Source organism: Procambarus clarkii, chromosome 11 (assembly GCF_040958095.1).
Source record: "Procambarus clarkii isolate CNS0578487 chromosome 11, FALCON_Pclarkii_2.0, whole genome shotgun sequence".
NCBI lineage: Eukaryota > Metazoa > Arthropoda > Malacostraca > Decapoda > Cambaridae > Procambarus > Procambarus clarkii.
Window position 1 is genome coordinate 45,446,675 of NC_091160.1, and position 17,792 is coordinate 45,464,466.

The 17,792-nt window shown below is 40.7% G+C and overlaps 1 protein-coding gene across 50 annotated transcripts in view; it reads right to left on the reverse strand.

Moving 5' to 3' along the window:
• The window catches only part of LOC123758408 (transcriptional repressor p66-alpha), a 137,745-nt gene that overhangs the window by 25,892 nt on the left and 94,061 nt on the right, over nt 1-17,792 (reverse strand). For 28 of the 50 annotated variants that reach the window (XM_069322779.1, XM_069322759.1, XM_069322744.1 and 25 more), the window contains exons 4-7: nt 16,733-17,100; nt 15,570-15,704; nt 7,179-7,317; nt 2,863-3,155 (exon numbers count right to left, since the gene is read on the reverse strand). In XM_069322779.1, coding sequence (XP_069178880.1) covers nt 2,863-3,155; nt 7,179-7,317; nt 15,570-15,704; nt 16,733-17,100 — 935 coding nt within the window. Of the gene's footprint in view, nt 1-2,862; nt 3,174-7,178; nt 7,318-15,569; nt 15,705-16,732; nt 17,101-17,792 lie in introns of all 50 variants that reach the window. The other 22 variants (XM_069322740.1, XM_045742775.2, XM_069322773.1 and 19 more) reach the window with 5 other exon arrangements.

The window sequence follows — 17,792 nt, forward strand, 5'->3', positions numbered from 1 at the left end:
TTAGCATAGTGTGTAGCACTAGAATATATAGCAACAGCTTCCAAGAACCAGACCAAGAATTATTCAGAAATTCTGTATATGAAGTACACCAGCCTTTGGTACACAACTGGAAAACCACAAAGAACCAAATAACATAGCGTTGCACGAAACACTATGCGTACTAGTGGCTTTAGGTATTGTATGTACCACCTCTATCTTTAAATCAATGTTTGTACTGTAATCTGCAACTTTGTATGTACTTTTCCTAAATAAATTATTATTATTATTATTATTATTATTATTATAATAGAACATTGAAAAGGGCTAACGATTTACCATTGAACAGGTACTAGAAATGTATATGTACGTACAATAAATCTCAGGTTATCAAGGACTAGCTCATTTACTTTGCGCGTTAATTTGGCGAAGAATATTTACATTCCACATACAACAGATTCTATATCGCCCGCCTTATTTTGTTAAATTGAACGAGATAGGGAATGTGGATAACAATTGATCAATGACAAAGGCTTCTATTGATTTTTCTCCTAACAAGAATCAAAGGATTATTCTATATTAGGTGCAATACCCATTCACTGACAAAATAAAACTGTTCAAATTATCACAAAAATTTAATTATCAGAATAGAGGAGCTACAGCTCTAATACATAATAAATTTGAATTACTTTTAACTACTATAAGGTCAGAAAAAATTATGAAATTAATTATGAAACCAAAAAATAAGGTAAAGCAAAACAGTAAAAACATACTTTAAAAAAATTGCAAACTGATAAAAAAAAGGATTTAATAAAATAATTTTATTTAAAACCAAAATATCATAATTGGAAGACATTATTGATTGCAAAAATTATCTATGAAGCAATAATAATGATAACAAAAATATATAATTAACTTTGATAACTGATATACATTAACCGAGTATGATTATGTGTAATGCGTATGTATGAATACAGTGTATATTGTATAGAAATGTGAATGTAAATTACACTAGATATCTGTTAATTCATGACATTTGTATCAGCTCAGGGTGGATAAAATAGTTCCCTAAGACCGCCTGTTTCTTTCACACAGGGATATCCATGGGCTGCTTGGCACCGGTGGCTTCGGTCTCAACCCGTAATCACGGATCCCAGCCTTCGATTCCTTGGCTTATGCACGCCCCCATCCCCACCCCCCTACACACCCATTACAAAAATGACTTCCAGAACTGGACAACAAGAGTTATGAAGGGAGGCCAGTATAGATGTTATATACAGGCGATGAGTCACAATAACGTGGCTGAAGTATGTTGACCAGACCACACACTAGAAGTTGAAGGGACGACGACATTCGGTCCGTCCTGGACCATTCTCAAGTCGATTGTGAATGGTCCAGGACGGACCAAAACGTCGTCGTCCCTTCAACTTCTAATGTGTGGTCTGGTCAACGATGTTATATATGCCAACACCAGAAGATATAAGGAAAAGAGAGGCGATATGACTGCCACTTACAAAATAATAACAGGAACCGACCAAACTGACAAGAGGAATTTCTGAAACCAGCAACCTCAAGAACGCAAGGTCATAAGACTCACGCTAAGGAAACAAAAGTGCCAAAAAAAATATTGAGAAAGTTTTGTTTTGCAAGCAGTGGTAGAATAAGTTTAGTGAGAAAGTGGTGTAGGCCAAAACTGTCTGTTTCAAAGCGGTATAAGACGAGTGCTGGGAAGACAGGACAAGAGTGTAGCTCTCATCCTGTAACTACACTTTGATAAATGCACACACACACACACTCTTAGGGGCCTCGCGGATGAGTGGACAGCGCTCGGGGGTCGTAGTCCTAATGGCCCGGGATCAATTCCTGGCGGAGGCAGAAACAAATGGGCAGTTTCTTTCACCCTGATGCACCTATTCACCTAGCAGTAAATGAGTACCTGGTAGTTGCATAGCTGCTACGGGCTGCTTCCTGGGAATGTGTGTGCACGCACGCATGCGTGCTTGCTTGCTTGCTTGCTTGCTTGCTTGCGTGCGTGCGTGCGTGCGTGTGTGTGTGTAGAAGGAAATATATGTTGTGGCTATAATAGAGGAAAAACAGATTGGGTTACAAAAGCGGTGTCTAAGAGTTAATATCTCTATTCTGCAGACACAAATAGTAAATACTTAGGTAATTACACACACCATACACAGACCTCCTGTCCACGCCAACACGAATGAAGTTAGAAGTACAAACAAAAATGACTTGCAAATGCCACGATGTGCAAGATGCCTCATTACACACACAAAGTAGTAGCCACATTTATATATGTTGTGCATGCACTCAAAATATATAACCTATAAAGGCAGTTGCATAATTTTTAAGCATATCGTGGTCCATGGGTGAAGTGCACGTGTGGTGTGACCCAGGATGCTGGTTCGGTCCCGCTTGTCTGCTCCAAAACTTCTCTTAGCTATATCATGTTTTATTGCGTATAGTTAGATACACATTCATTAATCATAAGTAACGCTTTTCATGGATTGCCGACATGTTGAATGAATACATAAACGTGTGTATATATATATATGTATGTAATGAAATAAATATAAAATGCAAATAAAAAGAAAATCACTTTCCAGGACTATCTGTTCTTGAAATACTCATAATTAAAAAATTTAAATCAATTCAACAAATAAACTTACAACCAAAAAAGAATAAAAAAAATGGCAAATAACTTCCTATATTTAGGGCTCATTATCTTATTAAAGATCATGCCATAAAACAAAGCATTTCCATTAATAAGAGTAACTTCCCCAAATCAGAAAAACTGGTATAGCAAAACATATAACTAAAGAGAAATAATACAAGAGCAAGCCTGGCCGAGCTGCAGCATGAGGGTGATGTGCGAACCTTAATGAGGGCACGGTCGGCTGATGGATGTGTGGGGTGAGGGGTAGACGTCCGCACCTTGGAGATGGACACCTGTGAGGGCGAGTCCAACGGCCCAGGGCCCGGAGACGACGACGACGCCGGAGAATCTTTACGGATGATCTCCACTTCGCGCGACAAATTGAATGGAAGATTTAGATTGGGGGGTAGTCCCGTTATCATATTGCTGGAACTGCTGCTACTACCTCCATTACTGGACTTGCTGCTGCTGTTGCTGGAACCATTCCCGCCACCAGTACTAGTTAAAGTAGTACCTGAGGAAAAAAATGAATCTTGACTGAAATTCATCTATCTGTCTGTCAGTCAGTTTGTTCGTTTACTTCCATACTAAAGCTATCTAATTCTCAACCACCATACTTAATGCTTATATGTTTGGTATACAATTTACATCTGAAAAAATTGGCAATAAATTAACCCTGCAACACTGTTTGAGGATTCCTTGATACTATCAACATTAAAATTGTTGGATAATTTAACAAAATAATTTTTTAATTGCTAGGTCTTTCGCACAAGTGTGCATTTATGCTCTGAGCATTAATATGAGCACCATTTCCTACACACACTTTGCTGTTTAACAAACAATTATGACCAAATTCCCTACAAAATAACTATTCTATTAACCACTCAATTGTGCATAACAACCAGTGTCGCTTCATTGGAGGTGTGCAGAGTAACAAAGGTCATTTTATTTTATCTAGCATTTTTTTTTTATATCTTGAGTAAGATTTCAAAGTCCTGCACATACATGGAGCACACATGTGCTTCCTCAGGCCTCCAGTAGATGCCATCTTGAGAAAAAAAATCCATGGGCACCACTCCTGGGTGCGAGTGCCTCATTACTGAGTGGGCGCACCGCTCTTGTGCCAGGTAAGTCCACTACGGGCTCACCATAGCCCGTCCAACCACTTGGGGTGGACGGTAGAGCGACGGTCTCATTTCATGCAGGTCGGCGTTCAATCCCCGACCATCCAAGTGGTTGGGCACCATTCCTTTCCCCCCCCCATCCATCCCAAATCCTTATCATGACCCCTTCCCAGTGCTATAGTGTCGTAAGGACTTGGCGCTTTCCCCTGATAATTCCCTCCCTCCCTCACCATAGCCTGTGCTACTTGGAACCTGTTCCGAGTAGCTGAACCTATAACAACAACAACAACTGAATGGGGGGACAAGAGGTAGCACATGCTGCTGCTGCACCTCACAGCACTGCTGTGCAGCTTGTGCCCTCACCATCACTTAATGAGGAAATAAATAATGAACTGAGAATATTTTGCAACAATGCTCTCATAGAATGTACAGACTGTGATAAATACTTTGTACACGGTTCAGATATCAGAGAACACAATGTGGGTTATGGTGTTCACAGAGGGAGGCAGACATTCACAGCACATAGGTGCAGTTTTGTAAATCTGTGTCTCATGTAGCAGGACCTCAATGTTACCTAAGAAAACAAACAATATATTCAATAAGTGTTAAAATTTCTTGAAAAACATGTGGGGCTAGGATGAACTCTATAACTAGATACCAGATAATTACACCAACCACAACTGCTTGGTATATGTGTGTGTGTGTGTATATATAAATATAACACAGTGCGCATATTAGCAACTCCTATATATCTGAACACACCAATGTTAGACGTATTTTATTAAATAAATTTCTCAACTGACTCGCTATTTAAAAAAATTACTGAAAATATGTAAAAATATTTCGTCCCCCATGCCTAACCCAAGGGAGATCACCACAGGGGCAAGGCTCAATGCAACTTTCGGGAATTGGGAAACTTCCTTCCTCCTTCATGGCCAAAGTGGCAAACAAATCATTTTTTTCCACGATCAGGGAATGCACTTTTAACAAATTTAGAATTAAAAATGTTTGTTAATTCTTTTTTTTTTCCTTGTGTACTGGGAGGTTGTTAGCTACAAGCAGGTGGGTAGCCTAGAGGTTAATGTTGAAGGCTATCTCAAATGTTAAGTGATACTCCTTTATAGCAGTACTATCATCAGAACACAAGTGCAGCCACTTCATAAACAGTCACAATCTTCCAGCTTGATACTGTAATCATCGGCAGAGTACAAAATACTATGCTTATCTCAAGATAAATGAAACTAAAACACTAAAGAAATACCCACTCCATCAATTTAAATGCCTGATTTTACTAAGCAATTCATTTATATATTAGGAAGTTCCCCAAAACAATGAAACGCTTCGATAAAGTACTTATTAACTTGAGTCCTCGCAGCATCGTTAAATACATTTTGCCTAGCCAACTTGCTCACATTTCTATAAACCGTATTCAACAACAAGGACCAAGGTTTCCTAGCCAATGCTCTGCTTGCTGATAAAGACAATGGCCTGTTCTTTCTTGGTAAAGAACACACTTCTAGGTTTAAGCAGTGTATCAGTTCTTGAAAATAGCTCAAACAAGTGAGAGCAGCTGTAATAAACCTAATTAAATTTGAGGCATTATTCTGATTAACAAAACCCTTGTATATACCCAACTTGACTACAGTGTACAAGTTCATGCAGGGTAACCCTGATTATCCCAAAACTAAGTCAGCTTCAACATCAATTGGCCTTGAAGCTACAAAACTTCAAGATCTTTTTGAAATATTTGAGATATAAAGATAAAAAGCTTAAATACTAACTGGATCTTAGTGTGAACCCCCCACATTGATGAGAAAGGAGAGGGGGCATTGAAAACAGTAGTTTCATGAAAACGTACACAACTTATTAAAAAGAAACGAATACATGGGAAAAAGATGGCTGCAAATAAACGTGTCAAGTGATACCTGCTGGATGGGGTTCATGCTGTTGCTTGGAGTGGCCTGCAGGCCCACATACCCACCACAGCCCAGATGGCCCGGCACTCAAAGAAAACTATCTAGTTTTCTCTTGAAGATGTCCACGGTTGTTCCGGCAATATTTCTTATCCTTGCTGGGAGGATGTTGAATAACCGTGGACCTCTGATGTTTATACAGTGTTCTCTGTGCCTATGGCATCCCTGCCCTTCACTGGTTCTATTCCACATTTTCTTCCATATTGTTCACTCCAGTACGTTATATTACTGTGTAGATTTGTGACCTGGCCCTCCAGTATTTTCCACATGTATATTATGTGAAATCTCTCTCGTCTCCTTTCAAGTGAGTACATTTGAAGAGCTTTGAGATGATCCCAAAAATTTAGGTGCTTTATTGTGTCTATGTATGCAGTATATGTTCATCTCTGTATTCCCTCTATTTCAGCAATCCTCCTGCTCTGAAGGGGGAAAGTGAGTACTGAGCAGTACTCAAGACGGGACAACAAAAGTAACTTGAAGCGTACAACCATTGTGATGGGATCCCTGGATTTGACCAGCACATGTGGCTGCTCACAGTCTGACTTATGAGTCATAGCCTGGATGATTAGGTATCCTCTGAAGGTTTCATCAAGTTTTCTCTTAAATAAAGTGAGAAGTTATGGCCTTTATGTTTAGAATGTGTTGAAAAGTCTTTGTCTCCTTACATGTCATTAATGTTTTATTTGATATAGAGGGACCATAGTTTTATTGCATTTTTTTTTAGCAATTTAGACAGCTGTACCATTTTGTTAAAATTTTTGTCGATATGCACTGTAATTGTAATTTGGCTGTTATTTCTGCCCAGATAATTCCTTATCTAAACACACGGGTAGAAATGGCCATTTCAACCCTTATGGGAGCTGGATGGGCAAATGTTGACAGCCTGTTAACATATTTTATTTGTATCACAATTCATTTCCAATAAAACAAATATTAGTATATACTCTGCAACATTCTTTTTTTAGTATTTAATTTCCTGCCTCCAACACTGTCATCTCCACTGATGTGTCCAAAACCCCTAGGTTAATAATTCCTGACTATACCCTTAATATTTCAAATAATTCAAAAATTTTACAGCAACACTAGCCCTGACTCGTGTACAGCCTGTGAGAAAGCTATCCGTTAAAAATACCCTTAACTTTAATGTATTAGTAATAAGTAGCTTCACTGTACCAGGCTTTTTAATCTCCAATCATTGTCATATGCCATTCTGTGAGACCACTCCACCCATTATGTTACTTTCAGGGCTTGTTTCTCCCACTACTACTCAGATCACACTTACAAATTCTAAATATTATACCAATCTGATTATGTACATTACCCCCCCCCCCATAGAGACCCCATTTTCTATTTTCATTTCTATCATATTGTGCAAATGCAATCAATATCGCCTCCCAGAGAACTAATATGGTTGCATTACAAGATGTTTCGCACACTCACCCCTAGCCAGGAGATGTTTTTGGGCTTGTAGTGCACTCGGTGATAACGCTTCTGCAGATGCTGCAGAAGTCATATTTTTTATCTGTTGTTTATATTCACGCGACGCCTTAATGTGTGCTGGTATTGCCGAAGATGAGGCCTGAAATGGCAACACATTCATTAGAAATATTGGCATATGTTGGGCAAAGTCCTGCTAGTCTCATGGTCACAATCACACAGCTGGGGTATGATGTCAAGACGTGACACCAGTTGTAACAGGCATCTTCACGACGAGAAAATCATTTGGAGCAATGTGAGATCTTAACCAGCTATTCCCACCTGTGACCCTAAACCTTACATCCTGACATAGTAATGCTTATCAAAATTGCTAGATCAAATCTCCACATTAGTCCAGTTCATTTTCTCATCGATATATCATGTTAGTGTGATTTCCTTGCATATCTTTACCATGTCCGAGCCCTACTTGGCTTCACATGAATTGCCAAGCAGCACTATTGTTACAAGGTGACAACTGGAAAGACACTGAACTGAATTTGATGAATCAACGTTTCATCAAATGAAACTTTGCAAAATGTTTAACGAAGTTCCTATAACTGCATAGCAACCAGTATAACTGTATACATTACCAGTAAAGTAATTTTGTTCCCAAAACTCCTGGATTTTGAAAATGTAAATAATGCATGCAAATGTTTATGTCCTCAGGTGATGGCTGTCTACAAGATGTTGAGTGAGAGTTGGCAACAAAGATTTAGAGAATGTGTGTCCTGAGAACCAAGTGGCTTAGATTTTATATAGTTCCAATGTTGAATTCCTCGTGTGGCCTAGAGTATGTACAGAATTAAGTAACTCAAGTGTTGTGCCTTATTGTAAAGCTGTGCTACATTGGTTATATCAGCGACTCGTGTCATTACAATATTGTAATGCTATTTCCTACGATGTATTTTGGTACGAACATATGTTTGCAACTTTAAATTTTCATTTATATTAATCCATTTCAACTTATATATGACGGCTTTACACAGGTGGTTCAGAATGAGGAATAATGTCCAGCCAAAACATTTTGCCATCCTAAGAAAAAATTGCACTAACCTGTAGTAAAAATCCAAGTAAATTTAAATATTGGCAATATTAGTACCAATCAGGGTGGATGACTTTACTTTAAATCAGATTCCTGCATAGCATAAGCGTTAAAATCTGTTTATTGCTCTTTGCCAGCATGAACCACAATTGTGACTAGTCAGGAAGAACGTGAAGTGCGAAAAGTCAGCAGTCTGTGAACCCTATCTACACATATATATTGGCCTAGATGTTCTTAAAGTGTCAAGCATCTGCTCTAAGTTCCGCTTTTAGGCCATCAGTAGTTCACCGCATGGCAATCTTTTCTTACATTTACTTTTGAAACTATCGCCTTCGCCTTGAAAAATTCCACATTTAATTGTGACTGGGTGTAGCAACAGACTGAGCCAACCAACCAGCCAGCTAGCAGTCAGCAAGAGTGCTCCTTGGCAGTCACTGTAACACCACGTAGTGCTTGGAATAGTGAGCCTTCTGCTGGTTATTTCTGTCTGGATTAAGTATGCTCACATCTCTCCGTGACGCAATACGACCCGACAAGTATTCAAAAAATCACTTTTGTGCCAGTGCCGTCCATGCTCTGGCTGCGTGATTCTGTCCATAGGCCCAGGAGGCTCTTGTCTACCACAGCAACCATCTGGTATAACTCAAATATATATACAAATCATTAATAGATTATTTTTAATCCAACATATTAACACTTTGGCATTGTGATGAGGTTCATGGAATCATTAAAACAATACATGCAGTTTAAGGGATGACATCAACGCTGTCAACAATTAATTTTGACTTATTCTTATTAGTAAGTATAAACATCGTGAGAGAGAGAGAGAGTTTAACATTGGGTTGTGAGGTCACGGCCAACGCCTGGCCTACCTTGCGATGCTCTGCAGGTGGCCCGTTGGGCCAGGCAAAGTTTTAAGTCATAGTGGATGTATTTTATGATCTTTCCCCATTCATGATTCTGCCACTTGAAACTAAAGAAATAAAGATTTATTGGAGGACATTGATCCAGACAACTTCTTTAAAAGGTCAGATGTACCAAAGATAAATTGTTTCAAGCTCAACAATCCACAATGTAGGACAGAAAACAGGAGATGTTTTTTCACTCGTAGGGTTATAAACCTGTGAAACTGCCCACTCACCAAAGTAGTTATTGCCAAAATACCGCTTGTTTTTAAAATCCAGCTCGATAAAATTATCAGTACAAATGGTGGGACCTTTGACAAGTCACCAGCTTCCTATCCTCATCAAGGCCACTTGAGATAGTGGTCTTCTGGTAAGTTAAGAATTAAGATTGTACGTAAAGGTAAGAATTACTGCAACCAGTTTGTCTGTACGTTTAAGTATTTTAAATAGTAAGCATTAAAAATTGTAACAAAAACTTGCACACCTTACACGCTCAATTTGTTTTTATTTGAGCGTGTGGTATATGCGTGCGAGTGCGTGGTGTATGCGTGCGAGAGTGTGGTGTATGCGTGCGAGAGTGTGGTGTATGCGTGCGAGTGTGTGGTGTATGCGTGCGAGTGTGTGGTGTATGCGTGCGAGAGTGTGGTGTATGCGTGCGAGAGTGTGGTGTATGCGTGCGAGAGTGTGGTGTATGCGTGCGAGAGTGTGGTGTATGCGTGCGAGAGTGTGGTGTATGCGTGCGAGAGTGTGGTGTATGCGTGCGAGAGTGTGGTGTATGCGTGCGAGAGAGTGGTGTATGCGTGCGAGAGTGTGGTGTATGCGTGCGAGAGTGTGGTGTATGCGTGCGAGAGTGTGGTGTATGCGTGCGAGTGCGTGGTGTATGCGTGCGAGTGCGTGGTGTATGCGTGCGAGTGCGTGGTGTATGCGTGCGAGCGCGTGGTGTATGCGTGCGAGTGTGTGGTGTATGCGTGCGAGTGTGTGGTGTATGCGTGCGAGTGTGTGGTGTATGCGTGCGAGAGTGTGGTGTATGCGTGCGAGTGTGTGGTGTATGCATATTCTGTATCCTCCTGTATTAAAAAAGGTATATACAGTGTATATAAATAAAACACAATTTTCCCAGAGACAATGATAGGGAAGTTAACATAGGTTGTTACATTATTCATCCATGCACAGCCAAGGGAATAATTAGTATGGTTACAGTACAGTATCTGGGAAAACAATTTAACAGGAGTTTAATAGTCACTGTACTAGACTAGATGAGGAGTAAGCAAAAGCAAGGTTTGCAGACAGAAAAAAAAAACAGCCTTTCAGAACCTTGACTAGAGCTATGAGGACTAACAGAATCTACAAACTCCGAGCGAATTCAGAGGTACTTTGTCACGTGCAAGACCCCGAGACAACATGGAGAAAACGAAATCCGAGGAAACTATCATGGTTCAGTTGAAGTGTGCATGCCTAGCGAGTCTAGGGACGTGGGTTTCATCCCATTGTACTGCCTAAATATTTTCTCAAAATCAGATTGCAACTAGAAGTTTGCACAGGTTGAAACTAGAGACAAATGAACCACATGGACACTCCATCAGTGTACAAGGAATAGTTAGCAGAGACCAATTCAATCCCCAACTTCAAAAGCTGAAGTCACAGAAAATAGAGATTGGCAGTGCACCAGACACAAAAGTAAAGTGGGGGCCCACAAAAGTCAAGCCTCCCTATCCACAAGCACACATAGGTAAGAGCCAAGTGGTAAGAACAGCAGCAGCAGGTGATGACAATATAGCAGCAGTAATATCTGTGATGGTAGTAGTCTGTACATTTCTCATTAATTTTAATCAGACATTCTATGTATGGTTTAGTAATTCAAGTGGTTTTAATTAGACTAAGAAAGACAAGTTATTCTTCTGCTTTCCTTATTTTTTATTAATGCTCCTCACACAACGTAATCGAAAGGAAGCGACGTGACGAACAGAAGCACAATGAAATCCCCAACGGGATTTATGTGAGAAAATATGACCATACAATGGGGTTGAAATTGCATCCCAGACTCCATCGTGCAACCTTACTTTTTTCTCAACAAAAACATATCTAAAAAAAAAATGATGTCAGTAGATGAGAGATTAAGGGAAATATTAAATGTCAAAGCACTAGCGAGACTGCTGGTAATTTCAGAATATCATTTGATGCTGGAAAGCCAAAGGTCAGTGACCAAATAGGTAAATAAGGAACAGAGTACACAAAGACGGAAACAACGAAGCCAAGATGGTAAAGGAAAATGGATGAAATGTTGAGTAAATATTGCTCAAGAATAATGAAATCCCAAGAACATAATATAGCCGAGAAAATACTGAAGGTGTACAATGTAAGTCGTGTAGTATTTCTGGCCAAGATACTTTTGAGGCTATCATAGTCCAGTGTGTAGTGCACCAGAGGAGTTCAGGGGCATGGTTTCCATCCCAATGTACAGTTCCAATATTGACTCAAATACTGCCCAAGTTCAGGGTTATTAATGAAAATAATGTAGAGCTCAGGTAGTATGACTTGAAAATGAGCACCTGAAGTGTAGTGAACTCTAGAGGGTAAACTACAAACTGTACAAAAATTCTAAGATTACGAGCAAAAATTAAAGACAGCTTCCAGCTTCACAAATCCGAGATGGTGCATGCATGTTCAAAATACACCAAGCACTCGACAAATTTAAGCTCGGAAACAATAAAAGGATTAGGAAAGACTTCACAAAATAAATGAATATTTACAAAGGAATTTGACTGATAAAGATTGCTGTAAAGTATATAGACTGTAATAAAAGTAAAAAATAATACATATATATATTCTTGTAAAGTTGTATTAAAGACAAAAGAAAATGTATGTGAAAATGATGATGTACAGAACAATGACACCAGACTCCCAAGAAACAATCTCCTTATATGGGTAAATTACAGATTTACCAACATAATCTATATCCTTTACAGAGTTCAAATAAAGTCCCTTTATCTTACACACACGATAACACCAGTCAGCCTAACACCAATTGCAGCACGGTTTATGTTTTCCTCACTTTAACGATATCACATTTAACAGTCGCAGTCATCCACAGCAGCTCTCCTTTGACTTTTGATTGTTACTTTCACGGCATTCTCTCTCAAACATGACGGCATTCTCCTGCTGGATGGGGTTACTTTCACGGCATTCTCTCTCAAACATGACAGCATTCTCCTGCTGGATGGGGTTACTTTCATGGCATTCTCTCTCAAACATGACAGCATTCTCCTGCTGGATGGGGTTACTTTCACGGCATTCTCTCTCAAACATGACAGCATTCTCCTGCTGGATGGGGTTACTTTCATGGCATTCTCTCTCAAACATGACACCATTCTCCTGCTGGATGGGGTTACTTTCACGGCATTCTCTCTCAAACATGACACCATTCTCCTGCTGGATGGGGTTACTTTCACGGCATTCTCTCTCAAACATGACACCATTCTCCTGCTGGATGGGGTTACTTTCACGGCATTCTCTCTCAAACATGACACCATTCTCCTGCTGGATGGGGTTACTTTCACGGCATTCTCTCTCAAACATGACTGCATTCTCCTGCTGGATGGGGTTACTTTCACGGCATTCTCTCTCAAACATGACAGCATTCTCCTGCTGGATGGGGTTACTTTCACGGCATTCTCTCTCAAACATGACGGCATTCTCCTGCTGGATGGGGTTACTTTCACGGCATTCTCTCTCAAACATGACGGCATTCTCCTGTTGGATGGGGTTACTTTCACGGCATTCTCTCTCAAACATGACAGCATTCTCCTGCTGGATGGGGTTACTTTCACGGCATTCTCTCTCAAACATGACAGCATTCTCCTGCTGGATGGGGTTACTTTCACGGCATTCTCTCTCAAACATGACAGCATTCTCCTGCTGGATGGGGTTACTTTCACGGCATTCTCTCTCAAACATGACGGCATTCTCCTGCTGGATGGGGTTACTTTCACGGCATTCTCTCTCAAACCAACCTGTCCTCTTAAAAAGAACGTCGCTTTTGGCCGTTTGCCCGTATGGCCGAATTTGGACGTAATTTGAAATTGAAAAAAATATGAAAATAAATTTGGGATTTTTTTTTCAACAACAGTAAGTTAAGGGTCCTCTGATAGGTTAGATGGGCAGGAAATTCTCATAAAGTTTCAAAACGTTATGAAAAACGTTAATTTAAAGTGTCCTCTTATAACCTCTGCGCGTACGCCGGACGACTCAAATAGAAAACGGAACAGAACGTCACTTTTGTGAGTCGATTTCATTTCAAATTACGTCCAAATTTGGCCATAGTGCGCATACCAGCCAAAAGTGACGTTCTTTTTAAGAGGACGGGTTGCTCAAACATCACAGCATTCTCCTGTTGGATGGGGTTACTTTCACGGCATTCTCTCTCAAACATCACAGCATTCTCCTGTTGGATGGGGTTACTTTCACGGCATTCTCTCTCAAACATGACGGCATTCTCCTGCTGGATGGGGTTACTTTCACGGCATTCTCTCTCAAACATGACAGCATTCTCCTGCTGGATGGGGTTACTTTCACGGCATTCTCTCTCAAACATCACAGCATTTTCCTGCTGGATGGGGTTACTTTCACGGCATTCTCTCTCAAACATCACAGCATTCTCCTGCTGGATGGGGTTACTTTCACGGCATTCTCTCTCAAACATGACGGCATTCTCCTGCTGGATGGGGTTACTTTCACGGCATTCTCTCTCAAACATGACAGCATTCTCCTGCTGGATGGGGTTACTTTCACGGCATTCTCTCAAACATGACAGCATTCTCCTGTTGGATGGGGTTACTTTCACGGCATTCTCTCTCAAACATCACAGCATTCTCCTGCTGGATGGGGTTACTTTCACGGCATTCTCTCTCAAACATGACAGCATTCTCCTGTTGGATGGGGTTACTTTCACGGCATTCTCTCTCAAACATGACAGCATTCTCCTGCTGGATGGGGTTACTTTCACGGCATTCTCTCTCAAACATGACAGCATTCTCCTGCTTGATGGGGTTCTGGGAGTTCTTCTACACGGCATTCTCTCTCAAACATGACTGCATTCTCCTGCTGGATGGGGTTACTTTCATGGCATTCTCTCTCAAACATGACAGCATTCTCCTGCTGGATGGGGTTACTTTCACGGCATTCTCTCTCAAACATCACAGCATTCTCCTGCTGGATGGGGTTACTTTCACAGCATTCTCTCTCAAACATCACAGCATTCTCCTGCTGGATGGGGTTACTTTCACGGCATTCTCTCTCAAACATGACAGCATTCTCCTGCTGGATGGGGTTACTTTCACGGCATTCTCTCTCAAACATGACAGCATTCTCCTGCTGGATGGGGTTACTTTCATGGCATTCTCTCTCAAACATCACAGCATTCTCCTGCTGGATGGGGTTACTTTCATGGCATTCTCTCTCAAACATCACAGCATTCTCCTGCTGGATGGGGTTACTTTCATGGCATTCTCTCTCAAACATCACAGCATTCTCCTGCTGGATGGGGTTACTTTCATGGCATTCTCTCTCAAACATCACAGCATTCTCCTGCTTGATGGGGTTCTGGGAGTTCTTCTACTCCAAGCCCGGCCTGAGGCTGAGCTTGACTTGCAAGAGCTTGGTCCACCAGGCTGTTGCTTGGAGCAGCCAGCAGGCCCACATATACACCACAGCCCGTTTGGTCTGGTACTTCTTTTAGAAGGCAATCTAGTTTTCTCTTGATGTCTACGGTTGATCCCAAAATATTTCATATCAAATAAACTGAATTGATAAATATATATTTGATGAATTATATATTTCTTATCTTATCAATATATTCTTATCTCTCTAACATCACAGCATTCTCTCGCAAACATCCGAACATAGGAGATAGCACCACGTTCCCAAATGCAGCCTTTTGGCAGCATCAATTCTTTTCTTTTTTTTCTAGCCACGACTGCCATTGCACTACTGACTTTGCTGACTTCCTCTCCTCTGAACTTCAATCACACGATCAAGGTATTTAAAATGATCGACCAGTTTAGGCACCAAATTTACAAAGTATAGGTCATGTGATTCTGATGTCAAAAAAGAGAGAGACAGACAGACAGACTGTTGAACACAAATTATGTGAATGAAAATGTTATGTAAAAGAGATAAAAGTGTAAAAAAAATATTTAACAAAAAAAAAAAAAAAACCTCACCTACTGAATAAGCTGAAAGTGTAGAGTGAATAATGCAAAGAAACTCCAGTGGTGTAAAAACCATTTGGGACAAGACTCTACTGTAGCACACAATGGTACAAATCAATGAAAAATTGAACTACAAGTGACCATGAAGACTAGAATGCCTAAAAGGTGCTTTAGTCCACAGAAACAATGATGGGAGCCCCACCTTGGCACCCAAGTCATGTTTAATGAGAGGCGGAGGTTGTGAGGGCGGCAGCTTAGTGGCCGTAGTATTCGACGGAAGCTTGGTCAGTGCAGTTTTGGCATCATTAGCAGTTGCACTCACATTCTCCTTCATCACCTGCAACACCGACACGCATGTGACAAGAGACATTTGACATGTTACCAGAGTAAGCAATTATATATGATCAGTTTTTCTTTCTTTTTTTTTTTTATATTCTATACATCAATATATATATATTACACAAACACACCGATCTTTCATGCAAGTACTACATTATCAGTACTGTACAATGTTCCAGTGAAATTAAGCCAGAGTCAAGTGGGAAAGGGTACAGTACTTTTACTTAAACTACAGTATAAGCAACTACAATATTCTATAGTGTATACAAAAAAAATTATATTGTATTTAAAGGAAATAAAAATACAACAAATGACTAGTTAATGAGAGCTACAAACACCAAAGAAAGTTAGAGCAAAGTTGAGAAGACCCATATACTGAGGGTAAGAGGTTTCAGCAAACACCATGTGTACTAAACACCGAGACAAAAAGTGAAGTTAGTACGGAAAAGTTGCAATCGTGTCAACCATGGAATCCCCATTCCACTCACAACCTTTGCATTTTGACTAACTGCAAACGTTATCCGGCTACAAGAACCATAATCAAGTCTAGCAGCTTCCTATGTGACCTGCGCCTCAACAAAATGGGTGACTCCCTTAAATACCTAAATGTTCTAGGCATATCAAAAATTACATTGGCCAAATTTTAGAACTCAATTCTGTTCAAATCTAAGATTGGTCTCTTGCTCAGTCTGTTCAGCCACTATGTTTAGTATACATCAATTGCTCCTCATTTAAAATGCCACTAAAGAAATTTATCGAAGCAGCTAGGAGGGAAATTGACGTAATGTGACGTACCCTCAAAGTTGCAACCTGATCAGCCGTGTTCCTTCCACAATACTTCAAGTTGAAATTCCCTTTCAAAGAAAATAACTTAAATGAAGCATTACTGAAGTCTCAACAAGCTGAACCCGTCACGTGTTGAGTCAGGCACCAATCTCAGAATGAACCTGGAATGACTTGCGTTCTAAAGTATTTGATGCTGACTCCCCCAAAATCAACCCTACTAGCTGTGGCTGCAGGCCTCACCTGGGACTGCCTGACCTTCTTGAGGAGTACCAGCTTCATCTCCTCATTGCGAAGCTCTACCTGCAGTCGATGGACCAGCTTCATCTTCTCCGCCAGTTCCTCGGGGCTCAGCTCCTTGATGGGTGGCACAGGTGGCATTTCGTCGTCGTCGTCGTCTTCATCGTTGACGTCGTTGATGCCGGTGCTGTCGCTCTCGTACCCATTGCTGATTCCGTTCACCTTTGGGGTATCGTCTACCAAGTCTGAAGAAAGCTGGTGGCTGTCGTTAACATGGTTGGCAGTGTTGTTAGCTTCAGGGGTGGCAGTCAGCCGGGGTCTAGATGTAGGTGGCGCTTCACATTCACCAGATACCTCGGAATCATCTTCACCTTTGGAGAGAAATGGTCTCGTTAGTAAATGTTTAAGCACTAACACTCCAGCAACAAAGTGGATTCAGTTAAGGCGGACACACCATTTTCTTTACACCATTTTCAAAATTCATGGGGTGGGAATGAATGCATTAAAAAATACTTTTATTTATTATGTCATCCACATACAGTATACTAATACTACAGATGAATCTGCACAATGATATATAGTACATCTAAATATGACGTAACTTTCAAATAACAATGTACAAATCCACAAGGGCTGTGATGAGGGTTCGAACCTACGTCCGGGATGATCCCAAACGTGCCATAGTCTGGTGCAACACATTGTTTTTTTCCTAATGAATCAGGTCTCCACAATACAAATTAAACAATTCACTAACTAAAACAATTTAAAAAAAATTAAAGGACTATCACGCAACATCCCTCCCTTCAAGCAACTTTGAGAGAACCTGGAGTGGATGGAAACTACTTCAGCTTCCTTTTCATGTATGGGTTGGGTAATTATGACGCCACTTGGCCGCCCGCTCGCCAGAGGGCGCCACTTGGCCGCCCGCTCACCAGAGGACGCCACTTGACCGCCCGCTCGCCAGAGGACGCCACTTGGCCGCCTGCTCACAAAAAGACAACACTACCATTAGGTCAGGGCGCCTGATAGCTGGGTGGACAGCGCTTTGGATTCATAGTCCTGA